Source organism: Dermochelys coriacea, chromosome 3 (assembly GCF_009764565.3).
Source record: "Dermochelys coriacea isolate rDerCor1 chromosome 3, rDerCor1.pri.v4, whole genome shotgun sequence".
NCBI classification, from domain to species: Eukaryota; Metazoa; Chordata; order Testudines; family Dermochelyidae; genus Dermochelys; species Dermochelys coriacea.
This window is the reverse complement of record NC_050070.1, coordinates 67,840,802-67,867,698: the sequence shown is the minus strand read 5'-3', so window position 1 is coordinate 67,867,698 and position 26,897 is coordinate 67,840,802. Positions and strand designations below refer to the sequence as shown.

The 26,897-nt window shown below is 37.6% G+C and overlaps 1 protein-coding gene across 2 annotated transcripts in view; it reads right to left on the bottom strand.

Moving 5' to 3' along the window:
• The window catches only part of ZNF292 (zinc finger protein 292), a 65,085-nt gene that overhangs the window by 9,430 nt on the left and 28,758 nt on the right, over positions 1 to 26,897 (bottom strand). Inside the window, exons 2-7 of one of the 2 annotated variants that reach the window (XM_038396119.2) lie at positions 19,767 to 19,921; positions 19,107 to 19,185; positions 18,135 to 18,270; positions 11,729 to 11,931; positions 4,803 to 4,939; positions 2,955 to 3,096 (exon numbers count right to left, since the gene is read on the bottom strand). In XM_038396119.2, coding sequence (XP_038252047.1) covers positions 2,955 to 3,096; positions 4,803 to 4,939; positions 11,729 to 11,931; positions 18,135 to 18,270; positions 19,107 to 19,185; positions 19,767 to 19,921 — 852 coding nt within the window. Of the gene's footprint in view, positions 1 to 2,954; positions 3,097 to 4,802; positions 4,940 to 11,728; positions 11,932 to 18,134; positions 18,271 to 19,106; positions 19,186 to 19,766; positions 19,922 to 26,897 lie in introns of those variants that run through there. The other variant, XM_038396120.2, reaches the window with a different exon arrangement.

The window sequence follows — 26,897 nt, the reverse complement described above, 5'->3', positions numbered from 1 at the left end:
GGACAGTCATTTTATGCTTGATTCTGACCAACACAGAAAAAACTGTTGTGAAGGTGGAAGGTAATTTGGGTGAAAGTGACCATGGAAAGGTCTAAGGAAAAGAAGGAGTGGAGAGCACAATGGCAAAAACAAACAAAAAAAACCCCAGACAAACTAAGAGAACTGGTACATAAGGTTCCATGGGAAGAAAATCTAAGGGATAAGGAGTCAGGAGAGCGGGGTGTTTCTCAAGGACATATTATTAAAAGGCACAACTGCAAACTATCTTGATGCAAAGGAAAAACAGTAAGAGGCCAACATGGCTCCATCAGGACCTCTTTAGTGACTGCTGAATCAAAAAGGAATCCTATAAAACATGGACAAATTGCTAAGGAAGAGTGCCAAACAAAGGAACAAGCATGTAGGGACAAAATCAAAAAAGCGAAGGACCAAAATGAGTTACACCTAGAAAGGGACATAAAAGGCAATTAGAAGAGGTTCTTTAAATACCTTAGGAGGAAAAGAAAGACAAAGGAAAGTAAGTCTTCTACTTAGCAAGGAAGGAGAGCTAATAACTGATAACATCAAGAAGGCTGCATCCGATGGAGAGCTGTAGCTCAAGAAAGCTTATGCGCAAATAAATTTGTTAGGTCTCTAAGGTGCCACAAGTACTCCTTTTCTTTTTGAGAATATTTAGGGAAGTTAGAGGTATTCAAGTCATGAAATTCATCCTAGGGAACTTAAAGATAATTGCTAATGGTTTAGATTGTTTCAGCTATTTCCTTGAGAACTTATGCAATATGGAAGGGCATATGTAGTGGGGCCATGCAGGCATCAGTTTTGGGTCCAGTACTATCCAATATTTATGGATAATGGAGTGGAAATCCGTAGAGGACACCAACCTGGGGAGGCATGCTATTACTTTGGAGGAAAGGATTAGAATTAAAAACAAAACTGACAAATTGAAGAATTGGTCTGAGTTCAACAAGAAATTCAATAGCCTGGGGCAAAGTACTTCACTTGATGAAAAAAATCACATGAAGAACCACAAAACGGGAAATAACTGACTAGGTAGTTATACTGCTGAAAAGGATCTGGAGGTTATAGTGGATCACAAATTGAATATGAGCCAACAATATGATGTAATTGCAAAAAAGGTTAATATCATTCTAGGGTGTATTAACAGGAGTGTTATATCCAAGACACAAGAGGTAACTGTCCATCTCAGCTTGGCACTGGTGAGGCCTTAGCTGGAGTACTGTGTCCAGTTCTGGGAGCCAAACTTTAGGAAAGATGTGGACAAACTAGAGAGAGTCCAAAGGAGAGCAACAAAAATGACAAAAGGTTTAGAAAAATCTGACTTATGAGGAAATGTTTAAAAAAAAACTGGGCATGTTTGGTCTTGAGAAAAGAAGATTCAGGGGGGACCTGAAAACAGTCTTCAAATATGATAAAGAGGATGATAATCAATCGTTTTCCATATCCACTGAAGGTAGGCAAGTAGTAATAGGCTTAATTTGAAGCAAGGGAGATTTAGGTTTGCTATTAGAAACTTTCTAATCACCAGGCTAATTAAGCTCTGGAATAGGCTTCCAAGAGATGCTGTGGAATCCCCAGCATTTGAGGTTTTTAAGAACAGGCTGGATAAACACTTGTCAGAGAGGTTTAGGTTTACTTACTGCTTCCTTGGCACAGGGGCTGGACTTGATTTCTCAAGGTCTCTTGCAGCCCCACATTTGTATAATTCTGTTACATTTATATTTTCACTTTAAGGTCCCTCTACACTGCCAAAGAGCGTAAAGAAGAAGAAAGGCTATAATATTTATGAATAAACAGTGCTATTCCTAAGTCTTAAATTTCTACTACCAGGGAGACTGATTCATAGCTCCTTCAGTGAAGACTTCCTGTTTTTAAGAAAACCATTAGGCATATAATGCACATGGCTCAAGGTCTGGACCACAACTCTTCATGCAAGAAGTTGTTTCTACTCAATCCAAATTTAAAAAGTAAATTAACTCAAATGAAGGAAGAAGTGGAGGACGAGTGAGTATAGTCCCAATGGATATACTAACTGAAAACAACTTGTTTTTCCTCTTAAAACAATTATCTATGGATCCAAAGCCTATAGAACAAAAAACTCAAGGGAAGAGAAGACTTAAAGTGATTAACATTAAATAATACAAGCAAGATGTTGGGGAGACTTGGAGCAATGGGTGACCCTACATACAAGGTTAACAGATATACGGATTGAGTTTAGGATACAGAATCCATTCTAAAATCATAAAAAGCAACATACTTCCAAGTCAAGTCATAACTTACCCCCTCAAAGCAAAATCATACCCTTAATGGTGAATCATAAAGCAACAACCAGGTTTTGGGGTTTTTTTTTGCCTTTTCCAGCTTGTTTAAAACATTAAGAGAAAGTCTCAAATTTTCCCCCTCAAATCTTTTTCTTTCCCATTTTATTTTCATTAATATTTGAAGTATCAAGAATATCAGGTCGTTACATTCCTCTCTTCACTAAAGTAACTTGTCAAGCCATTTGGAGCGTAGAATAATGTTACAGGAGACTGTATCCCTCAGCTATAGCTCTCCTGTCTCCCAGCTGCTGAGTTGCAACTTCTATTCCCCCTCATGTCTACAATGAAAAGTTGTAATTATATTTAACCAGTTTAGTTACTGCAACCCTTTGTGTGGACATTCTTAAGTAAATTTAAGAGCGTCTTACATTGCTTCATCTTAAGTGAATTCCTTACCAAGTGATTTAAGAAAGTCTACCAAAAGGGGGATCCAGTGATGTAATTGCATCAGTTTATACACCGATTTACTTAAATCGGCACAACTTGCATAAGTAAGCAAGGCTTAGGTCTCGAAGGTTTAATGTACTTCCTAACAGATATCCAGAATATTTTCAAATCCTGATCTGATGTTCCATTCAAAAGGCCATGAAAATTCACCTTCTATAGTATCCTTACCTCTGAATTAATTACTTTAATCAGGAAGAATATATGATAAACCGTCTTAGTTAACACCGAAAGTTGACGACACCTCTCTAGATACACTTGTACAGAAGGCTCTACCCTTTGCTGCAGTTTGCTCCAGAAGAGAGTCAATTCCCTGGAAATAGAGAGTTTTAAAAGAAAGAATAAAATATAAATGGCAGTACTAACACAACCACTATATTTGATCAATTTGGAGTTCTTTTAAAAAAATATGAAGGATGAAAACAGGATTTATGCTGCCTCTCTAAAAAACCTAACAATTCATACTTTCTTTTATAGAAGATCATGGTTCATCCTTTCTGGAGTGTATTAATAGGAGTATCAGATGTAAGACACAGGAGGTAATTGTTCTGCTCTACTTGACATGGTGAGGCCTCAGCAGGAAAACTGTGTCCAGTTTTGGGTGCCACATTTGAAGAAAGATGTTGACAAACTGGAGAGAGAGTCCAGAGGAGAACAACCAAAATGATAAAAGGTTTAGAAAACCTGAACTATGAAGAAACCCTGTTTTTTAACCTATGTTTAGTCTTGAGAAAAGATGACAGAGGGAACCTGGTTAAGTCTTCAAATATGTTAAGGGCTGTTATAAAGAAATGGGTGATCCATTGTTCTCCATGTCCACTGAACGTCAGACAAGAAATAATGGGCCTAATCTGCAGCAAGGGAGATTTTGGTTAGATATTAGGAAAAACTTGCTAACTATAATGGTAGTTAAGTAATGGAACAGGTTGCCAAAGGAGGTTTTTAAGAACAAGTTAGACAAATACCTGTTGGGATGGTTTAGGTATATCTAATCCTGCCTCGGCATGGGTGGATGGACTAGATGACCTCTTGCGGTCCCTTCCAGCCCTACATATTTATGATTCTATGTTAATGCATAGACTTTATGTACACATTATTTCTTTATTATATTTAATTACTCTGAAAGCTAGCATTATAAAGTTAATTAAAAGCATAAGCGTAACAAACTAAATAAAAATATGGAGGCCAGACTGCTTCTTCATAACAAAATAAAGTAGAAAACATCAAATCTGAAGGTGTAAATGTCAAGAGTGTTTTAGATAACCAGTGGAATGATACACAAAGATTGGCCCCAAGCCTACAGCAGGATCCGTTACTGCAAAGCCCTGCGCTCTTCTATGTCCCATTACTTTCAAATGATACTTCACAGATACAGGAGTCAGCACTGCAAATCCCGGAGGAGGACTGGGACCAAACCAGCAAAATTATCCACTTTACCAGACTGAAGTTAAAGTTCTAGTGGGTCAGCTGCCTCCCAGTGAGGCCTGCCAGTTGCCCTGGATGCCCAGTGAAAGCTTGTTTTAACTACCAAATGCTGCTAAACTAGCACGTGGCTTCAATCCGACTGTGGAGAGATCTTGCTGGAAGGTTTTCACATGAAATGATTTCTGCATTTTTTAATATAGGCAGAAAGAAGTAGGTGACTTGTATGAAAAGTGCTCTTCCACACAACAGAATTGTCTAAAATTGAGAGTTTTCATTACAGCGCTGACGACCTGCCTAACAGATGTAAAATTATTTGTTTCCACAATGTAATACAGTTAATTTATTGTCAAGTGAAGTGACTCAGCACTCATCATCTGCTGATGCCTGATCCACAATATGGCTTTTGAAACAAAGAATTGTAAGGTAATGATGTTAATTATTATGGGTTATTAGAAAAGCATTAATTTTATATTAAGCTTTTTCTTTTGTTTTTTCAAAAAAGGTTGACAAGCCCTACTCCCTCCAATAGATTATTAAAGTGCTAAATGATCCAGTTTTACTCTTAGAAACAAACGAAAAGAAATTCTAACTCACCAGGCACAGTACATCTCTCCTTGCTGTAGTTGACGAGATAAAAATGCCGCACATAAAATTAGAGCACTTTTTTCATCTCCATCAGACTCTAGGTTACAGATCATTTCCAGGGCATCTTTGCAATCTACTGCTGCAATCTGGAGAGGAAAAATACAAGATCACTGAAGACTGACAAAATGGTTTTGTTTTCAAGCATGTGGTAATATAGTGCTCTGTGGGAAAGCAGGAATAAGGAATTTCCTTAACATTTTCAAACTTTTTATTTTTCAGTTAATTACTTAAAGCAATTCAAGAGCTTCTGGATAGAACAAGCATGTCAAATACTGGATCTGCGACAAGTAAAAGGAAAGTTGTACACCAGTAAAATGGTTATAAGCATGTACCTGAAAGACGTTGTAAGACTTAATGTTTACGTGTCTACAGTACCATTCATCCAAAGATCTTAAAGCACATTATTCATAATTAATATAAAGCTACACATATACTAACAGTAATGTGTATCTCTCTCTCCATACATATCAGTATAATTAATGAGTTGTTTTAATAAACTTTATATTACAGCCTGACTGCTATACAAAAAGACTTACTTACTATTAACTCAGATTCCCCATCCCACTCAATTTACTAAAATCAGCGATGTTATTGCTGCTTTAACAGGAGCATCGATCATGAAAGGATGCGAAGGTTAATATAGGAGTATCACTATATCTTCCATAAAATCAAAGATAACGGACAAAATAACCTGTTTACTGAAGGTAGATCAACTGAATGTTTTCCTAGCATATTTGTTACATTCTTTTTGGTATTTTTATTATTTAAAGCTGGGGGTTATAGACAAATAATGTTTACTTCCTATATTTTGATGGGAAACTCAGACTGCTATTTGTAGTATGGTTAGTGTTCACCATTAGGCCAAAGGGCCTATTGCTAAGTAAAGGCCTATTGTCAAGTAAACCAAACCCCTAGCAAGCTTTAAGAATAATTTGTAATAATAATATTAAATGTGTAATTTTTATTAAGAGTGGAAAATTTAGTATAGTGAGTGGATAATTTAGTTGCTTAACATATAGCATAATATCCTGTTTATTAGAACAAGTGTTCCAAATGTAAGATGTACTACCCATATTAGTATGGAAAGTTTGGCTACTGCAACATGTACTTGTAAATCTGAAACATGTACCAGACAAAACGGGGAATGTGTAATTGTCATGTGCGAAAATAATAAATTATTTAGGTTGTGAAGTCAAGCTCTTAAAAGTTAGGGAATGCTAGGATTTAGATTCTACTGTTATGATCCACCACTACTTAAATCTGAACAGAGTACCATCCAAACACAGATTTGTGACAAACATGAGATCCACTGCTGATCAAACCACTGAGATTACAAATATCTAACAGAAGAACTCAATGGTCCTATGTTAATTGTTCAAACAATGCTGCTAGAAATTTCCCGAGAAATTATCAGAAAATCCACAAAGCACTATAGCATAAAACGAGAAACAGAAGACCCATCCAAAGGTAGCAGGCAGTTTAGCACTTTGCATAACAAGGAAATAGGAATTTGATTTAGTAGCATTAGTATCTAAAAAATGCCTTATCTATTTAAAACTACAGCCTTGCTGAGTAAAACAGTCCCTAAAATATAATTATTTTCAGATCTTTCAGTTTGTGACTATTTGAATGATAACCTACAAGTTATTTATATTTTTTTTGAAGTTCACCCTTTCAATAGTTCAGTTTCTTTTAAGTTCTCAGAGAGGATCGAGAAAAAGGTTTATATGGACCAAGCATCATGTTTGAAATACCTAGATCCACTCAAATCACTGGTTTGAATCCTTCATCTTTCTGAGGCAGACAAATAGAATAGTATGAAGTTCCTTTGTTTAGGTCCTGTAAATGAAAATTAAGAATCTCACAGCACTTGTAATTGAGTTGGAGTTTGTGTCATTGGCCAATACTTCCCATTTCTCCTACTGCAGTATCCTATTGGCAACCAGTTTTCCCTTTGGGTTCAGAAGTCCACCACACAGCTGTTCTACATATGCCTGCATGTCATTTTTGAAAGGTTTTAGGATTCAGGAAGATTACAAATATTAAAAACAAAACACAATGTTAAAAGAACACTATTAAAGTTGCAAAGTCAAGGACTCAAAAGTTAGAAAAAGTCAGTATTAAGTTTGCTCGTGCATGTGAATTATGATACTGAGTTTAATATAATCATATACTGTTTTTCCACTGGATTCCTGTCTCATGCAGTGCACAGGACATACCTGCTCTGGGGGTGGAGCAGGGTTGTGTAGTGAAGGAGAATGTTGTTTTTATATGTTGCAGAAGCTAGATAGTGTGTAGTGTAGTGAAGTGAGGCAGGGGATTTCAGGAAGAGAAAGGAACATCTCCTATTTAAGGCAGCTGAATGCTGTCCTGGAGAACTAGATTCAATTCCTGCCTCTGCCACACAGTCCCTGTGATATACCCAGCAAGTCATTCAAATCAACCTTTTTAGAAGGTGCTCACTATTTGTGTGTTCCTCATTTTTCACAGTCTAAAATTTTGCACAGGATGGATAGGGAGTAGAAGCACAGAGCGATTAAAGTCAAAAGTATTCACTAATTTTGGTGCCCAGTTTTTCCCCCACAGTATATCAGATGCGTCTCCCTTCCCCACTGGTTCTCAATCCCAGTTCCCCCCCTCCAACTCTTCATCCAATCTTAGTCTTGCTTCCCCACTCCCAGACCCAGTTCTCCTGCCTAGCAAACTCTCAGTTTTCTTCTATTCTCCGCACCACCACTGCACCCCAGGTCTGGCTACTGTCCCCCTCTATATTTCAACCAGATAGCTCTCTCCTCTGCACTCTGAGCCCAGCAGGGGGATTATTGAGAGTACAGGAAAGACAGATTTCAGTTCTGGTGCCTAGACCCACCATGGCCTGCAGCAGCACAGAGATGCATCTGGAGAAAGTCCTCCTCAGCTCCAAGCTAGAACATGCCCAATGGAGCATGATTCTTCTTGGAATTTAGCTGCTAAAATCTAAGAAGTCTTTACTGAGTGTGTATGAACTGCAATATTTCAAAGCATTATAATTTGGCCAAATTTGGGGATGTCCATCCACCTCAGATGACCTGCCCCAGTGTTTTCAATTAAGCTGAAAACAAGCTACTCCATGATTAGTGATAGAACAATGAAATATGGGGTGTTTGAGGTAGGTGAGAAGCTGAAAGGAAGCTGAAGAGGAGATTGTGGAGGGGGATCAATGAGGATTGTGGGGGGTGGGCAGAAGAAGATTGAGGGGGTGACTAGAGATACGAGTATGGGGCACCAATTTATTATTTAAAACATTATGATTTATAAAGACAAACTCATGATTTTTGGGGTCTGACTCCTGAATGTTGAATAGATGGGGCTAACATTACTAAAAAGGTGTGGCCTCATCCCTCCTGTGTCATGTTTCTGGGTCAAATTAATATCTTAGGGTACGTCTTCACTACCCGCTGGATCAGCAGGCAGCGATCGATCTAGCGGGGATCGATTTATTGCATCTAGTTTAGACGTGATAAATTGACCCCCCGAGAGCTCTCCTGTCAATTCCTGTACTCCAGCACCGCGAGAGGCGCAAAATCGACGGGGGAGCGGCAGCAGTCGACTCACTGCAGTGGAAACACTATGGTAAGTGAATCTAAGTATTTCGACTTCAGCTATGTTATTCAAGTAGCAGAAGTTGCATAACTTACATCGATCCTACCCCAGTGTAGACCAGGGCCTTGTGACAATCCAGAATCACTGCAAGGGACAGACAGCAGGGAGCAACTCCAGAAAGGGGCAAATGAGATCAGCATCTGCCCTTCTGTCCTCTGGCAGTGGGTGAGAGAGAGCACAGGAAGGTGGTTTCATTAACTACCGTCTCCAGAGGGTTCTAGTTATTGCTGAGCTAGAAGAGGTTACTCTCTGTTTGTTCAGGATACTAGCCTCTAAGATCGAGCTTCCTAGGTCAGATGCTCCTGCCTTCTCCATTTTGTTCCTAGAGCCTGGACTGAGGCCTGGTCTACACTTGGGGGGGGGGGGAGGGGCGAGCTAAGTTGGTCTAAGTTATACAACTTTAGCTATGAAAATAGCGTAGCTGAAGTAGACGTACTTAGAGGTATTTACCACAGTGTCTGAGAGGGTGACAGAGAAGAAGGGAGAGTGTTTTTTTAGAGTAGTTATTTGTCATTTAAAAGTCTAATCACATTACTGCCCCCTCTCCACCCTGAGACAAACTGTGGGATCCCTTTGGATTCCACATAGATAGGTAAATCTCCCCAATATTAAAGTGGTGATAGTGACATGTTGATCCATCAGCTTTGTCTAGTTTAAAAAAAGGACTGAATGAGGCAGGGTTCTCTATTACTGAACAGTGATTATATCCTAATCTAACAGGGCAGTGGTTTTCAACCTGTGGTCTGTGGACCCCACTATGTCTAAGGGGTCCGTGAAAGTTGACTATGAAAATAAAGTTTTGGATCCCAGAAAAGTATTCTGTTTTTCTGATCAATCAACAGTATGTCAACACCCCCACTTCTACAGGTCAAACCCCGGAAGTGTTGTTGTTACCGCAGAATCCCAGTTTAGCACCCTTTCTCACGCTTCGTCAAATGCCGTGCTGAGCACATGCAACATTTTATAGTTGAATTCCGTGGAGTCACTTTTCATCTTAAGACTTCTATGGTAGGGGTCAGCAGACCACAGGTTGAATTTCCAAAGGGGTCTGCACCTCATTTCGAAATATTTTAGAAGTCCACAAACAAAAAAAGGTTGAAAACTACTGTACTAGGGCAATATAATCCCCTCTGATCTTGTACTTTTTCCTTCTCCAATAAACTAATATTGCCTGTACCATCCCTCATTTTTTTTCCTTTTTCCTCATTTACCTCAGATTTTGATATACAATCCCCTCTGATTTTGATTCAATTCTCTCTCTTTATAGAATAAGAACATATTATCTGCAAAATATTGCTTATTTCTCTAAATACCAACTATTATTATAAAAACCCTCAGGCTGTGTCTTTTTCCTTTATAAATAGTCAAGTTATGTAAATCTCAGATTTTCTTCATTTTCTCTCTGATCAGTATCAAATACTGGTATAAATATCAACGTTTGCTGATTTTTCCACTCTAATTATTGAAGAATATAACACTTCCTCAGTTTTGAGGAGAACTGCCTCTCTGAGTCACTAACTTGATTAAGGGGAGAAAATATCGGTAGAAAGTCTCTTTAATTTAGCTGAGACAGGCAGAAGAACAAGAACCAATGGTGGGAAGCTGAAGCTAGATGAATTCTATTTAGAAATAAAGCACACCTTTGTAACAGTGAGGTTGATTAACCACAGAACCAAGTAGGGGTGGATTCTCCATCTATTGATGTCATCAGATAAAGACTGGGTGCCTTTCTGGAAGATATTCTTTGACCAAACACAATTTATGGGGTTCAATATATGGGTAACAATAAAACCGTCTGACTTGTGTTATAAAAGAAGAGGTCAGACTAGATGATCTAATGGTCCCTTATGGCCTTAAAATCTAAGAATCCCTGACACGAGGGCCACCTCTCTGCCATATTTCACGTCTTTGTTCCAAAGCATGGGGGCACTAGAGGCTTCCAGAATTTTTAAACACATGCAGAACATTTTTTTCTAGTCTCTTTCCTAAAAACGTCTGAATACTTCTGGCTAACATCTTCCAAAAAAATGTCAGCCTGAGACAGACACCCAGTATAGAAAATTTCAGCCCAAATGGTTAAGGTTTGGCATATAAGTAACAGACAGCAGGGTCTGACAGACAACCTTAACAATAGGCGGTGCGACCAGCCATGCCTATAATAAAGGACAGGTCACTGAAAGAACTTTTGATAACTTGTAAATAACCTAGTGTTAAACTTGGAATAAGGTTTTAAAGGAACCCGACTGTGAAATATTTATCTGACAGACGTTTACAGTAACTAAGTCATAATACAAATTGTTTCTCTGAAGATTTACAAATTATTCTAATTATAATGAATTTTGCATAAATTTGTAAGGTTTTTTGTTTTGTTTTTTTAAAAAGGAAATTTAAAACCAATAGTAAGTGACTAGAAGAAAATGTGAAGGAAGAGATGCAAGAAAATTGTAAAGATTTTGAAACAGAAGACTAACGTGACATATAATCAAAAATAATAGAAACAAATAATATTTAAAAAAGGGGCCAGATGTAATCATTTTACTGTAATCCTTGTATGTACCAGGTAAAACTGTTCCACAAGTGACTTTACTTGAGAATAGCCACTTCAATCAAGTGAGTTAAAGCCTAGTGAACATTACTAAAATACATATACTCACAACTGCAGAACCATTACCAAAATTGGCCAGCAGGATGGAAAATACAAGTTAAAAATTAAGTAACTGCAGATATTCTAATGAATAAAGTATATATTCCTGTCACACATTACAAAAAATGAAGATGGTCTCTATTATCATAATTTATAAATGAGAAACAGAGGGGTCTAACTGAGACTGAAGCCCTGCTGTACTAAGTAGTATACAGAAACATAATAAGAAAGTCTCATCTCTGAAGAGCTTACAATTAAAACAAACAAGAAGAAAAAGAATGGAAGAAAGCGATTATCATTTTCCCCATTTTACAGATGAGGACTGAAGAACAGAGAGTTCAAGTATCTTGTGCATTCACCCACAGGAAAGCTGTGGCAGAGCCTGGAACTGAATCTGTATGCTGGCTTTAAGACCATATTTCTTTCTATTAAAAAAATAAATAAAATAAAAAAATACCAAGTTGCATACTACATTTTATATACTGTTTTTAAGCAAGGGACTTCTTTTCTATAGGAAAGCCAATGTAATCATAAATTCTGCCATTCCCATAGAAAAAAAAATCACAAACTAAAAGTAACGTTTACTCACCTCCTCCATTAGCTTTTCATTTGGTGATCCTGAACAAAGACAGACCAGGTAGGTTTGCTTAAAATTGCCTTTGGTGCTGATTTCTGGGTGGTCAGAGCACAGCTTTGCCAGGGAAGTTGCTTGAGTCAATTGCTTTGCTTTCATTAGATGCTTAATACGCATATCCAGCAGAATGGGGCCTTCAAACACTAAAAATTCATTCACTTAAAGAAAAACAAGACAAAAAGTTACATATAAATATTTCATGAAGTGTTATGCAGTTAACAGATGGAATTTAATCATATTCATATGTAACATTTAAACAGAGTAAAAGGGCACAAAAGATAGGGAGCACTGGAAAATGTGTTTTTTCTAATACCTTGCTTTTGTACTGTTCATTTAACCAGTCACTGATCTCATTACATTTCAAGCAGGAAATCTAAAATGTTCTCAAAAAGGTTAAAGAATTTCTCAAAATTAATAAACTGAAATGCATTTGGAACTAAAAGCTTGTATTTTCTATTAGCATTCTGCTACCAATAACATACTTCGTCATCTTGCTAAAATATCCTCTAATGACTTGTTCAAGGAAACGAAAATGTTGGTTGAGAGTTCATAATTAAGAATTAATCTATATTTTCTACACATCTCTAATTTTTAAATCAGTCCACTTTATTTCCAAAATGGGATGTGTATTTTAAAAGCATGAAGTTGACAATTAGGAAAGTGTAGCATTAATCATATGCATATGCTCCTTAAATAAACAAAATTATATTTTCCCCAGTCTTGAAATTTTTTGGTGCAAATGTTCTTGGCAATACTAAGTTTTCACAATACCACATTTCAGAGATGCAGTTCTTTAAGCATTTAGTTTTAGTTTACAGGCATACTCCAACTAGCTATTTAAGAATAGGAAGGGTTCAAGCTTGACAAGCCAGTTTCACAGGAATGGTCTTGACAGCTACCTATTGTTCTAAAATTCTGGAACATTATCAAAGTCTTCTGGGATTACAGAGAAAGAGAGAAATGGGAATGTGGGTGGAAGATGAGAGTAGAAGAGAAAGGGGCAGAGAAGAGGAAGTGTGAATAGGATATAGGGGATGTAGAAGTGGGGAAATGTACTTTACCTGCAAATTTTACTTCTTGCTCACCCTAGTTTCTAGATTAATAAAAATAATAAACAACAAATGATCTAGTATGGAACCTTGGGGCATCATACTGTTAACCTTTTGTCACAATGAAAACTGACCATTTAATCCTACTCTTTGCTTTGTCTCCCCTAGCCAGTTTCTGGTCCATTGCAATAATTTGTTTCCCACACTCTATAGTCACTTGGCTTCTTTAGTAGCCTCTTGTGTGGGACCTTGTCAAAGACCTTTTGGAAGTCTAAATTATGTCAAACAATTTTCCTTTACTCACTATTTTCCTCTGCAGAAACCTTGCTGGTAGACCCTCCCTTATCATGATATTCTATATGTTTTTTTATTCTCTTTTTAATTATAATTTCAACCAATTTGCCAAGTATTGATCCATGGCCACGGCTCCTAGCAACTACAGTAATGCAAACAAATAAATAAATAATAAAGCTTACTGGTCTATAATTCCCTGGATCTCCCCCAAGAGCCTTCATTAAATATAGATACAATATTTGCTATCCTTCAATTCACAGTCTATAGTTTAAAAAGTGTGTCCACATAAGGGGGTTGTACCAATTTCACTAAATTAGTTTCTAAACCAATTTAAATAGATACAATTTTCTCATTTAAGGCTGAAGCCAATCTTACTTTATGTAGAATCAAAACAAAAAGTGCATTGAATGATGTCTTGTAGATGATAACCTAGAATTGAATATATATTATACATTCAAAAATTTATATTAGATCTTACAGTGGGACATTTCCTTTTTAAAAACAGAAGAAATGCTCCTTCAATGTCCATTTTTCAAGTATCTTATCAGACATTCAGGTTCTTCCCAACCCACAAATGACCCAGTGACTAATTACATTTGTTCGTTTTTATCCTTGCTTTTCCACCCACAGGTCCCCAATAATCCTTTAAACTGCCGCGTTTACTGTTTCAGCTTGTCTGCCTTGCATAAACATTGGAACATGTTAGGTTATCTCTGAAATATGATACAAGATGACCTCGGATTTAAAACTACCCGTCTAACTCATGAGTCTTCCCTCTAATCCCTATGATATTAAAATGACTATATTTAATATTTTAATGCCAAGTTTTTGGCCTTGCTCTTCCATTTAGAGGCCCCAATAATCCTTTAAACTGCAGTGTTTACTGTTTCAACTAGTCTGCCAGGCATAAATATTGGAATATTTTCTGTTATCTCTGAAATAAGATATAGGAAGGTCTCAAATTTAAGACTACACTTCTATCTCATGTGATATCTACACCCTCAAATGATATTGATATTACTACAATTAATAAATAATGTTAAGCTTTATTTTGCACTTCCAAATACAGTAATTTCATTTCAATTTTGCTTATTCTGTGATCAAGATCTGAACCTGTATTAAATTAGTATATTTCAAGACAAAACTCAGTAAAGATGGAGTTAAAGGTAAGAGTACAAATCAGTAATTTAAAGGGGGAGAGGGTGGTGATCTTAAAAGAGCACAGTAGTTATCAAAAAACCCAAACATCACAGACCTATTAAATTCAGAGGTTAAAAATATATATATATATGAATGCACCAAAGTTATTAGCTAAGGTACCATAACAACCTTAACTCTGCTCCAGGACCAATGCCTCAAGAAAAGCTACAAAAATCTTGAATGCACAATTTCAACGTGAATAGGTTCATCTCTTCGTTCACAAAAACTAGCATGCCTTAGCAGAATGAGAAATAGCTTACCAATATCTTGTTTTATTGAAAAATATTAAGTATAATTACTCTCCACTGTTCATTAAGGTTCACAAACTACCAAAGCCTGAAGAAGATCTGACCCAGACCTGAAGAAGAGTTCTGAATAAGCTTGAAAGCTTGTCTCTCTTACCAACAGAAATTGCTCCAATAAAAGATTACCTCACCAACCTTTTGTCTCTAATATCCTGGGACTAACATGGCTACAACACTGTACACAAAGTCTAGCATACAAAGTCCAGATCATGAAACTATAACATTTACATGGGGGCAAGGGGAAGTGAGCAGAAGCCATGGGCCTGATGTGGACTATACCAAAGTCGCAGGGACTGAGGGACCAGGCAATTCTGTGGGGTACTGGGAGACAGGGAAACCTATGGAACCTTACAGAATTTAGGAGTTTTACATAATCCCTTATTCAGCAGGCTTCCAGAGTCAGCTTCCCATTGCTCCCTCCTGCTGATCAGATCACTGGACCTAATGCAGATGGTAGTAAGTCAGCAAGAGCCAAAGTGAACTTTTACTAGGGTCCACAGCAGCACCTGTGAATTTAAAAAAATGCCACAAAGCAAATCTTGGATTAGTAACAGAAATCAAGGTATGAAACCTATGAAAGCGAATGAAGCTGGAGAGTATGTGTCAGGTGACTTGGAGAAGCCATCTGGAAAGTCAAAAAGGCTGCAGAATTCAACAATGGCCAGGATGAAGGCTGTGGGCTTGAGAATTTTGTAGGTGCTAATGCCAGGATGAAGCAGCAGATTTCCGGTGTGCTATGGGAGTTTCTGTTGTAGCCCAGCTAACTATGCTGCATTCTGATGAAGCACTGGGCTGTCACCTCCCCACTGTTCATTTGTAAAATATGGTAGAAGACTGTAAATACCAAAGCTCTGTAGTTCCCTTTCAATAAGGTAATTCTGTAGTGTTGCTTACAGAAGTAATGGATTCAATACTCATTTTTCCTTGATCCCCATAACTTCTTCCTGACATCAAAGTTGTGCCACTGCCATGGAGAAAAACGTTGCCACATATAACCCCTCTATGCCACGTGTAAGAGAAAATTCCTCTAGTGATAGCTTCTCCTGAAGCCAAGAGCAGATATATGAGGGGAGTAAACACTGCACTGACAGATGCCCTTTGGTGGAAAGAGCAACCTAGAAACAAGTATCGCAGATCTTGCTACTGGTAGCTGAGGGAGTGACTAAGCTAAGTGAATAATTCATAATCATAAGTAATTTATTTTGCTAATTTAGCATTTTACTGCTTGCTGAGTATGCGCAAACTAATAGCAGATCTGTTATTAAATGACTGAATCGATATTTTTGCACTCAACTCTGTGGACTGATAAGCAGTTTCTTCATTTAGTTCATATCCAGTATTTGAGCTGTGTTGGTTAGTTTTGATTAGACAGGTAAATTGTATGTGGGTATTTCTGTTTCCTGACTAGATGAACGTAAGAAATACATCCAGATAAAACACAAACATCTATTTCCTTGTATATATATCTGCATATATGACTTTGAAATTTGCTTTCTGCAAATAGTTGGTAATATTTGATCATGTGAAGAAAAGGTTGCAAACAAAGCCAAAGAAAATGTGGAAGTTGATTTATTTGCATTAGTTTTTTGCATTATTACCCCAATCTACTACAAATATCAGGTCAGAGCACAGCTACTGAGAGTAGTCAAAGTCCCCTTGAGCCAAGGGCTCATCAGGCTGACATGGTTAAGACATGAGAGAAAAGGTGGATGAGGTCATATCTTTTATTGGACCAACTTCCGTTGGTGAGAGAAAAGCTTTCAAGCCACACAGAGTTCTTCTTCAGGTCTGGGAAACAACTAGACTGCATTGTTAAGGCACATCAGTTTCATGGCCAACAGTACATAAGAGAATGATGTGGCCAGCATCACATCTGACCATCTTTGACTGTCCTAATCTGATGGATCAGATACCTACATTTTGCAACTGGGCAAACTAGATGTGGCATTTCAGTAGGCGATCAAATGAGACTTGAACTCACAGCCTTCAGGTTTGTAGTTGAGCACCATAACCATTTAGCCACCACACCTCATAGTGAAAATAGTTTCACAATATTTTATTTTGTGAAAAATAAATCAGTATGGTAAACCTTGCTACAACTTGGTTTACACATTTGAAGAAACAAGGCAAGTGGCTTTCTTTAAAGTAAGCTCAGGACTCCAGCCTTTTAAAAATTAACCAGAGCCAGGCTCACCATTCTGTCATATCTAAGTCATTTGGCAACTGTGCCTTTCAATCTCAAAATTTGTATGAGCATCATATTTAACCAAGATCTTTCATATGAAATTTCTCAGACAAACCATTTGTGAGACACGTGGCAAAAAAGTATTAGAAAAATTTTCAAAATACAATAATCCCATTTGTTTTCCCCCAAGAGTTCAAATCTCTCAAGAACTTCCATGAATATTCTCAAATTTAGCAACATATGCCATGGAGCACACATGCAAATCTGAAATGTACAGAACCTTTGATGATTTTAGAGTGGGGGACAAAATTGCTTAAATGGAAAGCAAGTCTCAGTCTTAACTACAGAAAGGCTACAAGAGAACATAATAGAATGGTTTGGATGTTATGGGCGGGAGAGAGAGAGAAAGAGAGTCAGAGAGAACATGCAAACAATACAAACACTATGTGTTATTAGCAGGTGTATCATGTGAACAAAATTCGAATCCCTGCCACAAAGTGTGTCTAATTTTAAAGAGACCAAGTGAATCCATTAGTGGTCATTTCCAATGTTATACAGGTCATTTAACATTTAAAAGATGACGAAAAATTAGTATAAAATTCACTTTTCAATAAATCTGATTCACAGTGCTACCTATAACACAGCTGTAACCTATTACTGTACCAATAAATGTAAAATCCAAAAGCCCATCTAATGGAGCTACAGCACATATTTTCAGGTAACAAGCTGAGTTTTTCTACCCCAGTGTCTGAACTGCAAAAAAAGGAAGACTTTACTGCATAACCATAGTTAAGATAGATACTGAAGAAGAAGCCAGAAAATCCATTTACCTTAAAACTGTTCAGGGTTCTGAAATGCCAAACTAATGCTTAGGTTTTTGGTTTATTTAAAAATACATTTGTATTTCAAGTAGAGTCCCAGTTCTGAAGAAAGATTCAAATCACTGCAGTCACTTAAATGTGTAGTGTGTTAGTAGTGGTTTCTTAAATGTGGTTTCTTAAGCATAGATGGAGGTAACGGTTTCAGTTTTCTATTAAACATATGGCAGTAAAAAATTATAGTTGTGTCTTTGGTTTACTTACATACAGACAATTTAAGTAAGTACATCCGGCTTGGCCACCCAAGTACCTGCTTTTACCCTACTGGAAAAAAGCCTGGTTACAAATCCCACACAACAGAGTTTATGAAAGAAATGGCAAAAGATCTTCAACTACAGCAACACTATACAAAGCAGTAATGTTGTAGCAATATTTGTATATTTGTTAAGAAAAGTGAATTCATTAAATAATTGTAGAGGCTTATTTTTTCCTAAGCCATTGCAAATTTACCTTTATCCTCATCCAGTGGTTCCTGGGAAAGAATACTGCATAGCACTGGATTCTTCCACACCCCCTTCTCTTGAGTAAGTGTAGCTAAAAAATGCAATTCACAGCTACCATTCTCCATCAACTTTTCATGAGCCACCTAAAGAAAAGTTTTAGATATTTCACGAGTATGGCAATGACAAAACTACATAAAACCATAAGCACTCAGATTTTTTTTTTTTTAAACGTAACAGGAAAACTTCACAAGTAAAATGTGTCCCTTTTTGTAAAAGGTCAATTCTAAGACTTAATACAATAAGTAATTTCTAATCCCTCATATGAAGGCTATTTAAAGTTTCAGTTTAATTACAATAAGTGTTATAATATCCACCTTGTACATTAGTATAATTTTGATAGGCTTCAAAAGGAGATTTTTTTTGTATTGGGATTCTAGCACTACTATACCTATTGAATAACTGGGATGCGGCCTTAAAATAATCAAGATCATTATCATACCACCATGAAGTAACCCTTTTGAATAACAAAATACTCTTAAATTCATTGGTAAAAATACACGTTGACAGGTTGCAGTCTTGTAATATGGTTAAATATTTATAAAAATTCAATTAGAAAAGGCTAGCTATTTCAGCAGGTCATAGAACACTGTGCTCATTAAGAGGAACAAACATCCTTCTTTGAGCATCCCTTGAAGTATTTCTCAACAGATGGGACCAGAGGTTCATTTTATTTTCACCCTAACAAACTTTGTCTAAAAAGCTGGCATATCAACTATTTAACACAGAAGGATGCGATTGGCAACTTAATTACCTAAACGCGCAAAGAACTTCCAGCTGAATGACTTTCTCCCACAGGAAACAAGCACAGAGTTAATCTTAACTCTTGTGACTCAATGTTCCCAGGCTCCTAAGCTGTTTTTTAGAAGCTGGTGATCCCATCTTTTCTTAGTATTTTTTTTTATAGAAGAAAAATTCTCACCTGTATAAAGGCTTGAAACTCTTCCCATTCATTTTCTGGTAATTCAAGAGGCAGACAAAGTAAAAGTTCAACACAGCTTCTGAAAGTCAAATAAGAGTATTAATTCACGTGGCTTTGCGAATGCATTAAAAAAAACCACTAAACCCAACTTGTCATTCAAGAGTCTAACCAAGAGCCATTATCTATTATTCTGCTTAAAATTCACACACAAAAAAACCCCAAACAAATATATCGCTTATTTATTAAATCTATACAAAAAATAAAAAGGGGCATCTATTCAAGGGTGCAGGTGCTTTGCCAGAAATAATGAATAAGTATCTACAGAACATCCAACTCCCCATCTATACACAAATCAGATTTCCCTCAAAAGTCCAATCCTGCACCAGTCCAGGTAAATAGATGTGCCTTGCAGTGTGCCCTAGAGGTCAACAGACTCTCCCTATTTCAAACTAAGAATGGGTTTTTCCGTCAATCACAACTGAGAGAGAGTAGCACTGGGAGAGAAGCAATTTTCTAACTAGCAAGGTCCCAAGTCCTATGGATCAAACCCAACTCTTAAATTCAGACCAGAAATCATCAGGTAGCCAGTACAAATGGCTTAAAAATAAGTGATCTATAGTAGATTCTACACAGTATCCAAATCACTGAAAATATACTCACAGTGCTAAGCGTTCAAGCACAAAGGCTACTTTTTCACACTCAGCAGTAAGATAAGGTCGTGCTTTCACGTAGCTTCGGATTGCCACTGTGTATACCTGCAACAACGGCAAGGGATCTTCTGACGTCTTCCACTTTTCTGCATATTCTAGGAGCGTCTGTTTAGAGGGAAGAACATAAAGTGATCACAAAATCTATTCAACAGTGATTCCCAGATTTATACCTTCTTCCTCCTTAGCTAGTCCATCTGTATGTTCTTGGTATGATAAGGTATGAGTTCTCAAAACTTCCAAATTAAATAATGATTTCTTTAGGCCTTCAGCAAAAGAGGTTTTTATGAAAACTTATCTGGAACTCAAAATTATGCTTATCAGAAGAAATAAAAATGGACTCAACTTTGACCTTCTCCCTCTCCTTATCCTCCCCAATCTATATACTACAGTTTGGCAACATTTTAAAACTTGAATATTCAAGGCCAACATTTTAAGATGTAGATGTCTAAAGCTAAACGGCAAATCCATATTTGGGAATGTATACGGGCAGCCAGATTTTCAAGGGGAGGGGGGGTGAAGAACTATGGGTCTGAAAGTTCACTTATTCAGAAGCCTGGATGATTGGGTGGGTATCTAAGGCAACCAAGTCTGGAAATTTTAGCCGTTTCCTTACTTTCCCTACCCTGAGGGAGCTGTTTCTCAGGAGTCTGCATCCTCTCTTCTGCCCATTTACTTGTACCATTTAACAGAAACACTGTCTGTCCTAGAAGGAAAGCTGACTTGACAACATGGATTCTAAAAATATAATGCATGAGTCCCATGACATTAGCCAACCAGGATTCAAATTCACTTTCCTATTTGACACAGGAATACTTACAATACTCTCTAAACAGGATCTATTGCTGTGATGCCCACCCAAGTCTGAAGAGAGGGTGAAACAACAGAAGAGGCATAACTGCCCCTTTCAAATCAGTTAGGGTCTTGTGGCCTCTGCAATTCTACAGCTGCGGCATTTGGCATTTTCCCAAGATATATGGAATTCAGAATTTTTGTAGCTGAACTTGCCATTTTGCTGCAGCTGGGCACCCAAACGTCTGTTTTATAACTTTGTATCCTGCCAAGACCTGCCTACAGCTGCCTGTGGCTCTCTGGCTTTCCACAGAAGGGAGAAATTTATTGAATTATAATGCACTGTTACCCCATGGCATCCAATCTGTGCAATGGCTCTGGAAAAAAATAGTATATGGTCTTGTAATTAAAGACTGCATCATAATGCATTTGCACCAGGGGATCGAATTATGATTGCATGGGCAATTGTAAATCTGGCTTTCCGAACTTCCATGTGCCTGACTTTATATCCGAAACAACATTTTAACATGGTTTTATTTTTAAAGGACAAAAGGTAAAAATATTTTTATTATATACAGTTGGAACCACTTCCCCATCATGGACCATCAACAGGGTTTGAAACCTGAGCCTTTAGCACTGCAGTACACAGAATGCTACCACTTGAACTACAGGACTAACCACATTAGCTGGCAGCAAGAGAAGGCTGAGGAGAGAGGAGATGGGTTGCTAGCACCATGTGCTGGTTCTACAGGGTGGTTGCAGAAGGGAGCTCAACCCCTCACTTTTGCCACGCTGGGACATGGGGGCTCCTGCCCCACATGGCCCCCTACAGGTGCAAAAATAGGCTGTTGGGGGGCCTGTGCTGAATCTGGGGGGTTTATGGGTGGAGCCAGATTTGTGTATCTCTTTTCAACCCCTGGATTTGGAGGAGCTCCTGGCCCATCTGGTGCCCACCGGAGGCTGGAGCTGATGGCAGGAAACTGGGTTCTAAGTTCAGGGGAAACCAAGCTTCGCTCTCACTCCCATACTGTTACAAATGCTCTGGCAGCTTTCTAGGTGTTCTCAGTGTTGAAGGTGATGCTTTGGGAGTTGTGCACCATTAGCCTAGGCTAAGTGTGCCCTGTGATTTGGGCAAGCTGCTAGAAGTTTCCTGACTCACAGAGAAGGGAAATGGTGATTTTTTTAAACACTCTCCAACTAAACCAACCTCAATGGAATTTCACGGGACAAAGAAAAGGCACTTCTATAGCATCAGCGGATTCACCCTGCAGAATATCAAAGGTCTGCTGTACACAAGTGATAGAGCTTCTCAAACAAAAGTACCCAAAAATCCTTATAATGGAAAATTTAGGCAACTAAAACATAGGGGCTACTACCGTCTCCCTCTATAATTAAAGGATTCAGAAGAAAGCCTGAAAAGTTTTAGCACATAGATTTTTATTTTAAAGCTTATTTACACATGATTTAGTGGCTCACTATATCCATTGAGTGTTTCTGAGATAGCAAAAGCTTAACAGCAATTACCATTTGAACATTTAAAAATGTTGTCTAATCAACCAAACATTTTTAATGAAACCACCAGAATTTCATTAACATTAGATTCACAGAGTTTAATGCTAGAAGGGACTGTTGTGATTGTCTAGTCCAGGGGTTCTCAAACTGGTGGTCACAAGGCTATTATATGGGGGATTGCAAGCTGTCAGCCTCCACAACAAACCCTGCTTTGCCTCCTACATTTATAATTGTGTTAAATACACTGGACCCTCGCTAGAACACTATCTATATAGTGAAAATTTGCATATAATGTGGTCGCAGCCATGAATCCCAAATGTAATTACTTTAATTGGAATTAATTTTAACGTGCTCCCTGCTTTAACGCAGTACTGCGCATGGATCCCAAATCCCATGTTCTAGCGAGGGTCCGGTGTATATAAAAAGTGTTTTTAATTTAGGGGGGGTGGGAGAGAGGGTGGACTCAGAGACTTGCTACGTGAAAGGGGTGGTCACCAGTACAAAAGTTTGAGAACCACTGGTCTAGTCTGACCTGTACAACACAGGCCATGGGAGACTTCCCTGAATTAATGCCTGCTTCAAGTCCATTAACTGTGCTTGAATCTTGATTCAAAGTTTCTTCTCCATAACCACTGGTAAATTCTTCTAATGACGACTTACTCTCACTGTTAAAATACTGCACCTTATTTCTAGTCAATCTGTCTAGCTTCTACCGCCAGCCATTGGTTCTTGTTATGGGTGTACTAGACTGAAGAGCCCTCTATATTAGATTTCTGTTCCCTAAGGAGGTACTTCTAGACTGTGATCAAGTCATCTCTAAACCTTCTCTTGAATACGCTAAATAGATTCCGGGAAATCAGTCTCTCACTATAAGGTGCATTTTCCAACCCATTAGTCATTCTTTTAGCTCTTTGAACCCTCTCCAATTTTTCAACATCCTTCTTGAACTTCAGACACCGGAACTGGACACAATATTCCACTAGTGGTTGCAGCAGTGGCAAAAAAAGAGGTAATATAACTTCTCTACTCCTATTCAATATTTCCCTGTTTATATATATATCCAAGGATTGCATCGGCCATTTTGGTTACAGTGTTGCACTGGAAGCTCCTTGCCAGCAGATTATCCACCAAGACCACCAAGTCTTCTTCAGCATCACTTCTTCTCAGGATAGACTCCCCCTTCCTGTCCTTACACATTTGGCTTTACTGAACCACAGTCTGCCAGTGCCAATCTTATCAATCAGTCCAGATTGCTCTGCATCTGTGACTTCTCTACACTACTTACTATAATACCTATCTTTGTATCATCTGAGAACTTTCTAATGATTTGGTGTTTCTCCAAGTCAAATGATAAAAATATTGAATAGCCCAGGGCCAAAAACCTGTCCCTGGGGAACCCCATTAGAAACTTCGCCACTCAACAATGATTCAGCATTTATAATTACATTCCAAGACCTGTTTCAGAGTAGCAGCCGTGTTAGTCTGTATTCGCAAAAAGACCTATAATTTAACCATGTTGATTTTGTATCATTCTAGTTTATTGATTAAAATATCATGCAAGAACAAGTCAAACGCCTTATAGAAATCTAAATATATTACATCAACACTATTACATTATCATTCAACTATGTAGTCTCACTAAAATAGATCAAATTAGTTTGACAAGACTTATTTCTATAAACCCATGTTAACTGGCATTAATTCTATTATCCTCCTTTAATTATGTATCAGTCAGGTCTTGTATCAGCCATTCCATTATTTTGCCCATGATTAAAGTCAGGCTGATAGGCTTATAATTATCTAGGTCATTCCGTTTACCCTTTTAAAAATACTGGCACAATATTAGCTCTCTTCCAGTGCTCTGGAACTTCTCCCATGTTTCAGGACTTATTGAAAATCAACATTACTAGCTGCAAGACCTCCAAGGTCAGCTCTTTTAGAACTCCTAGATGCAAGTGACCTGGACCGGATATTTAAAAATGTCTATCATCCTTAGCTCTGTTGGTATGGGGAATATGTTATCATAATTATCTGATATGAAAATATCATCTGCTTCCTTCCCCCCCATACAGAACAGAAATAGATAATGAACACTTCTGCTTTTTCAGCATTGTTAATAATTATACAATGTCCATGTAGTAATGGGCCAATTCCGTTGTTTGTATAAAAAATGAAAGGAATACTCTTAAAAATTCCTTTTTACTGTCTTCAACTCTACTGGCCACAGATTTCCCTTTTAGTCCTTTTGCTTCCCTTACCAATTTTCTATGCTTCCTAGCATACAATCTATACTATCAATTCCCCTTTTTCCCCATTTGTTTTATATTATTTACACACACACGCTTTCATCTCCCCTTTATACCACGCTGTTATTTTAAACCAGTGTAGCCTTTTCTTTCTTTACTGGCTTTTTGGACATCTAGTAAAATGTTTTTAGAGAGCTCCTAATTATCATCCGCAGTTTACTATTTAAAATCTTTCTCCCATCTGATTCAGCTCAATTATTTTCAACTTTGTGCAATTAACCCTTTTAAAGCACCAAGTACGTACGCTACTGTTTTGACTTTATTTCGTTTTCAAAGAAATTTAAATCTAACCTGATTTTTAGTTCAGAGATCAATTAGTCTGTATTTGTCAATGTTTGGTCTGACATAGACTTCTCGTGCTGGATGATGAAGATACGAAAAAGTCATCTGCAATTTCTAGAAATTCCAAGGATGTTTGAGTACTTGCAGCATGAAATCTCCAGTATATCTATCTATCATTCAGACTGGAGTCCTCCATTATAACAGATTGTTTTCCTACATATAATGATAAATGTTCAAGGAGCTGTCCATCCTGCTGTATAGTGTGATTTAGCGGCACGCAGCAGACATCAACTAGTACCCCATGTTATGTGCAGAACATTAATCCACAAGAATACAAGATCATTTTCTTCTGAGTTATCAGTGACTCAATCAGGCAATACCATTTTTGATAGACTGTCACTCCATCTCCCCTTTTGCCTACTTGATCTTTCCTAAATAAGTTATAACCAGTGATTTTTAACATTCCAATCACGTGCATCTTCCCATCAGATTTTAATAATACCAACTACATTGAATTTATGCTCATAAATGAGCAATTCCATTTCTGTGTTTAGTAGCCAGGCTCTTGACATTGGTGTATAGGTAAATACAGAATTTCTTCTTTTCAAGTGCCTTGATTAAATTTTACTCCTGACATCCTGATATTGTGCTAAATGAGTGCCTCTTTATTCCTCCTGCCTTTCCTCATCAAATTGAAAGACTAGCAGTCTTGAGATAGCAAGGAAAGGCTCCTGTGGTGGGGAGCTGCCAGAGCCTTTCCAAGCTGCCTCCCCTACCAGAGGCTTTAACAGACACATGTAGCTACACATTGTAGTATGGATGCAGCTTGCTTTTCACTGCTGCTGCCAGTACCGTGCAGCGTAAATGTCAAAGTTTAATGTTAAAAAAAAAAAAATTCTACCACTACCCTGGAACACTATTCCACAATATAAGAAGTCCCATTTTAAAGATTCCTTGATATTTAGCCTTGTCTGTGAAAGTATACTAGCTGTGCAGAATAGTTTTCTGTGGCCAGTGTATGAGAAACAAAATACCTTTACACATTTTAAAGCTAGTTGGAGTTTGTGAGTATTAACTGCCACAACCATAGGTTAGTTTGCAAATTATTCACTCACACCATGAGTAGTTCCATTGATTACAGTGGGACTATTCACAATAGTAAAGTTAGGCACATGTGTAAGCATCTGCAGGATCAGGACCTTATCTAGGAGTTATTATCTAAGAACTGCAAGCTCTATGCAGGCTAACTGGATCATACCACCATTATACCAGAGCATCTCCTGCGTACTGAAAAAATAGAAATATGACTCTTCCTTGCCAGCCTGGAGGAGACATAGGTTGATAGGTTTATCGTTTATGTTTTTTAGTTTTGCTTGTTTATATTTGAGAGAGAGTGGGTGTACTGTGTGTTTTAAAATAAATCTAACATACTAATCATTTTTCGTAAGTAATGACTATTTTAATGAAGTTTTATGCTTGGGACATACTGTGACCTACAACCTAAAGACTTCATCCTCTCTGGCTTTGTCTAGACTAGGATTTAAAAAGTGTGTTAGAATGTGTTAACTTTTAAAAATCAAGTGTACACAAAGCAGACAAGAGAAAACCTAAGCTCCTCCCAAGCTTGAGTTCGACTAGTTAATTAAAATCTACACTACCTTGTCTACATTACACTTTTAAAAGGAGTTAGGTAGCTAACATGTTCTAGCAATATACGGTTACATTCTACTTTGGACAGCCTATTAAGCTCTGTCTCTGCTAACGTGAATAGCTTATTTAAAACTGTTTTCAACACAGCTCTCCTCATCCAGTGACAATATGGTTGCAATTTATATTAGGACAAGACCTTAACTAGGCTAAAGCTAACCCTGCCAAGCACACAGTTATTGTCCCATCTATACTATAAACTGCAGTCTTTTTTTGTTTTTAAAAAAAGGTGATGTGAATAATCGTATTGAAATCTGTTACCATGGCTATTTCAAGTGTAGCATAAAATGGCCTTAGAGCAATTTAACAGTTTGAAGGACTTGTGCAAATAGGGCTAAACTATGCTGCTTAACCTAGAGCCCTATCATGCTAGGGGACCAAAACTGTTAAGAACTGTTTTAGCTCCAATTGAGTTTTAAATGTAGGTTCCCTAACACTGGAAATAAAGACCCGTAAAGACTAGGTCTTAGTGTTCTTCCACCATT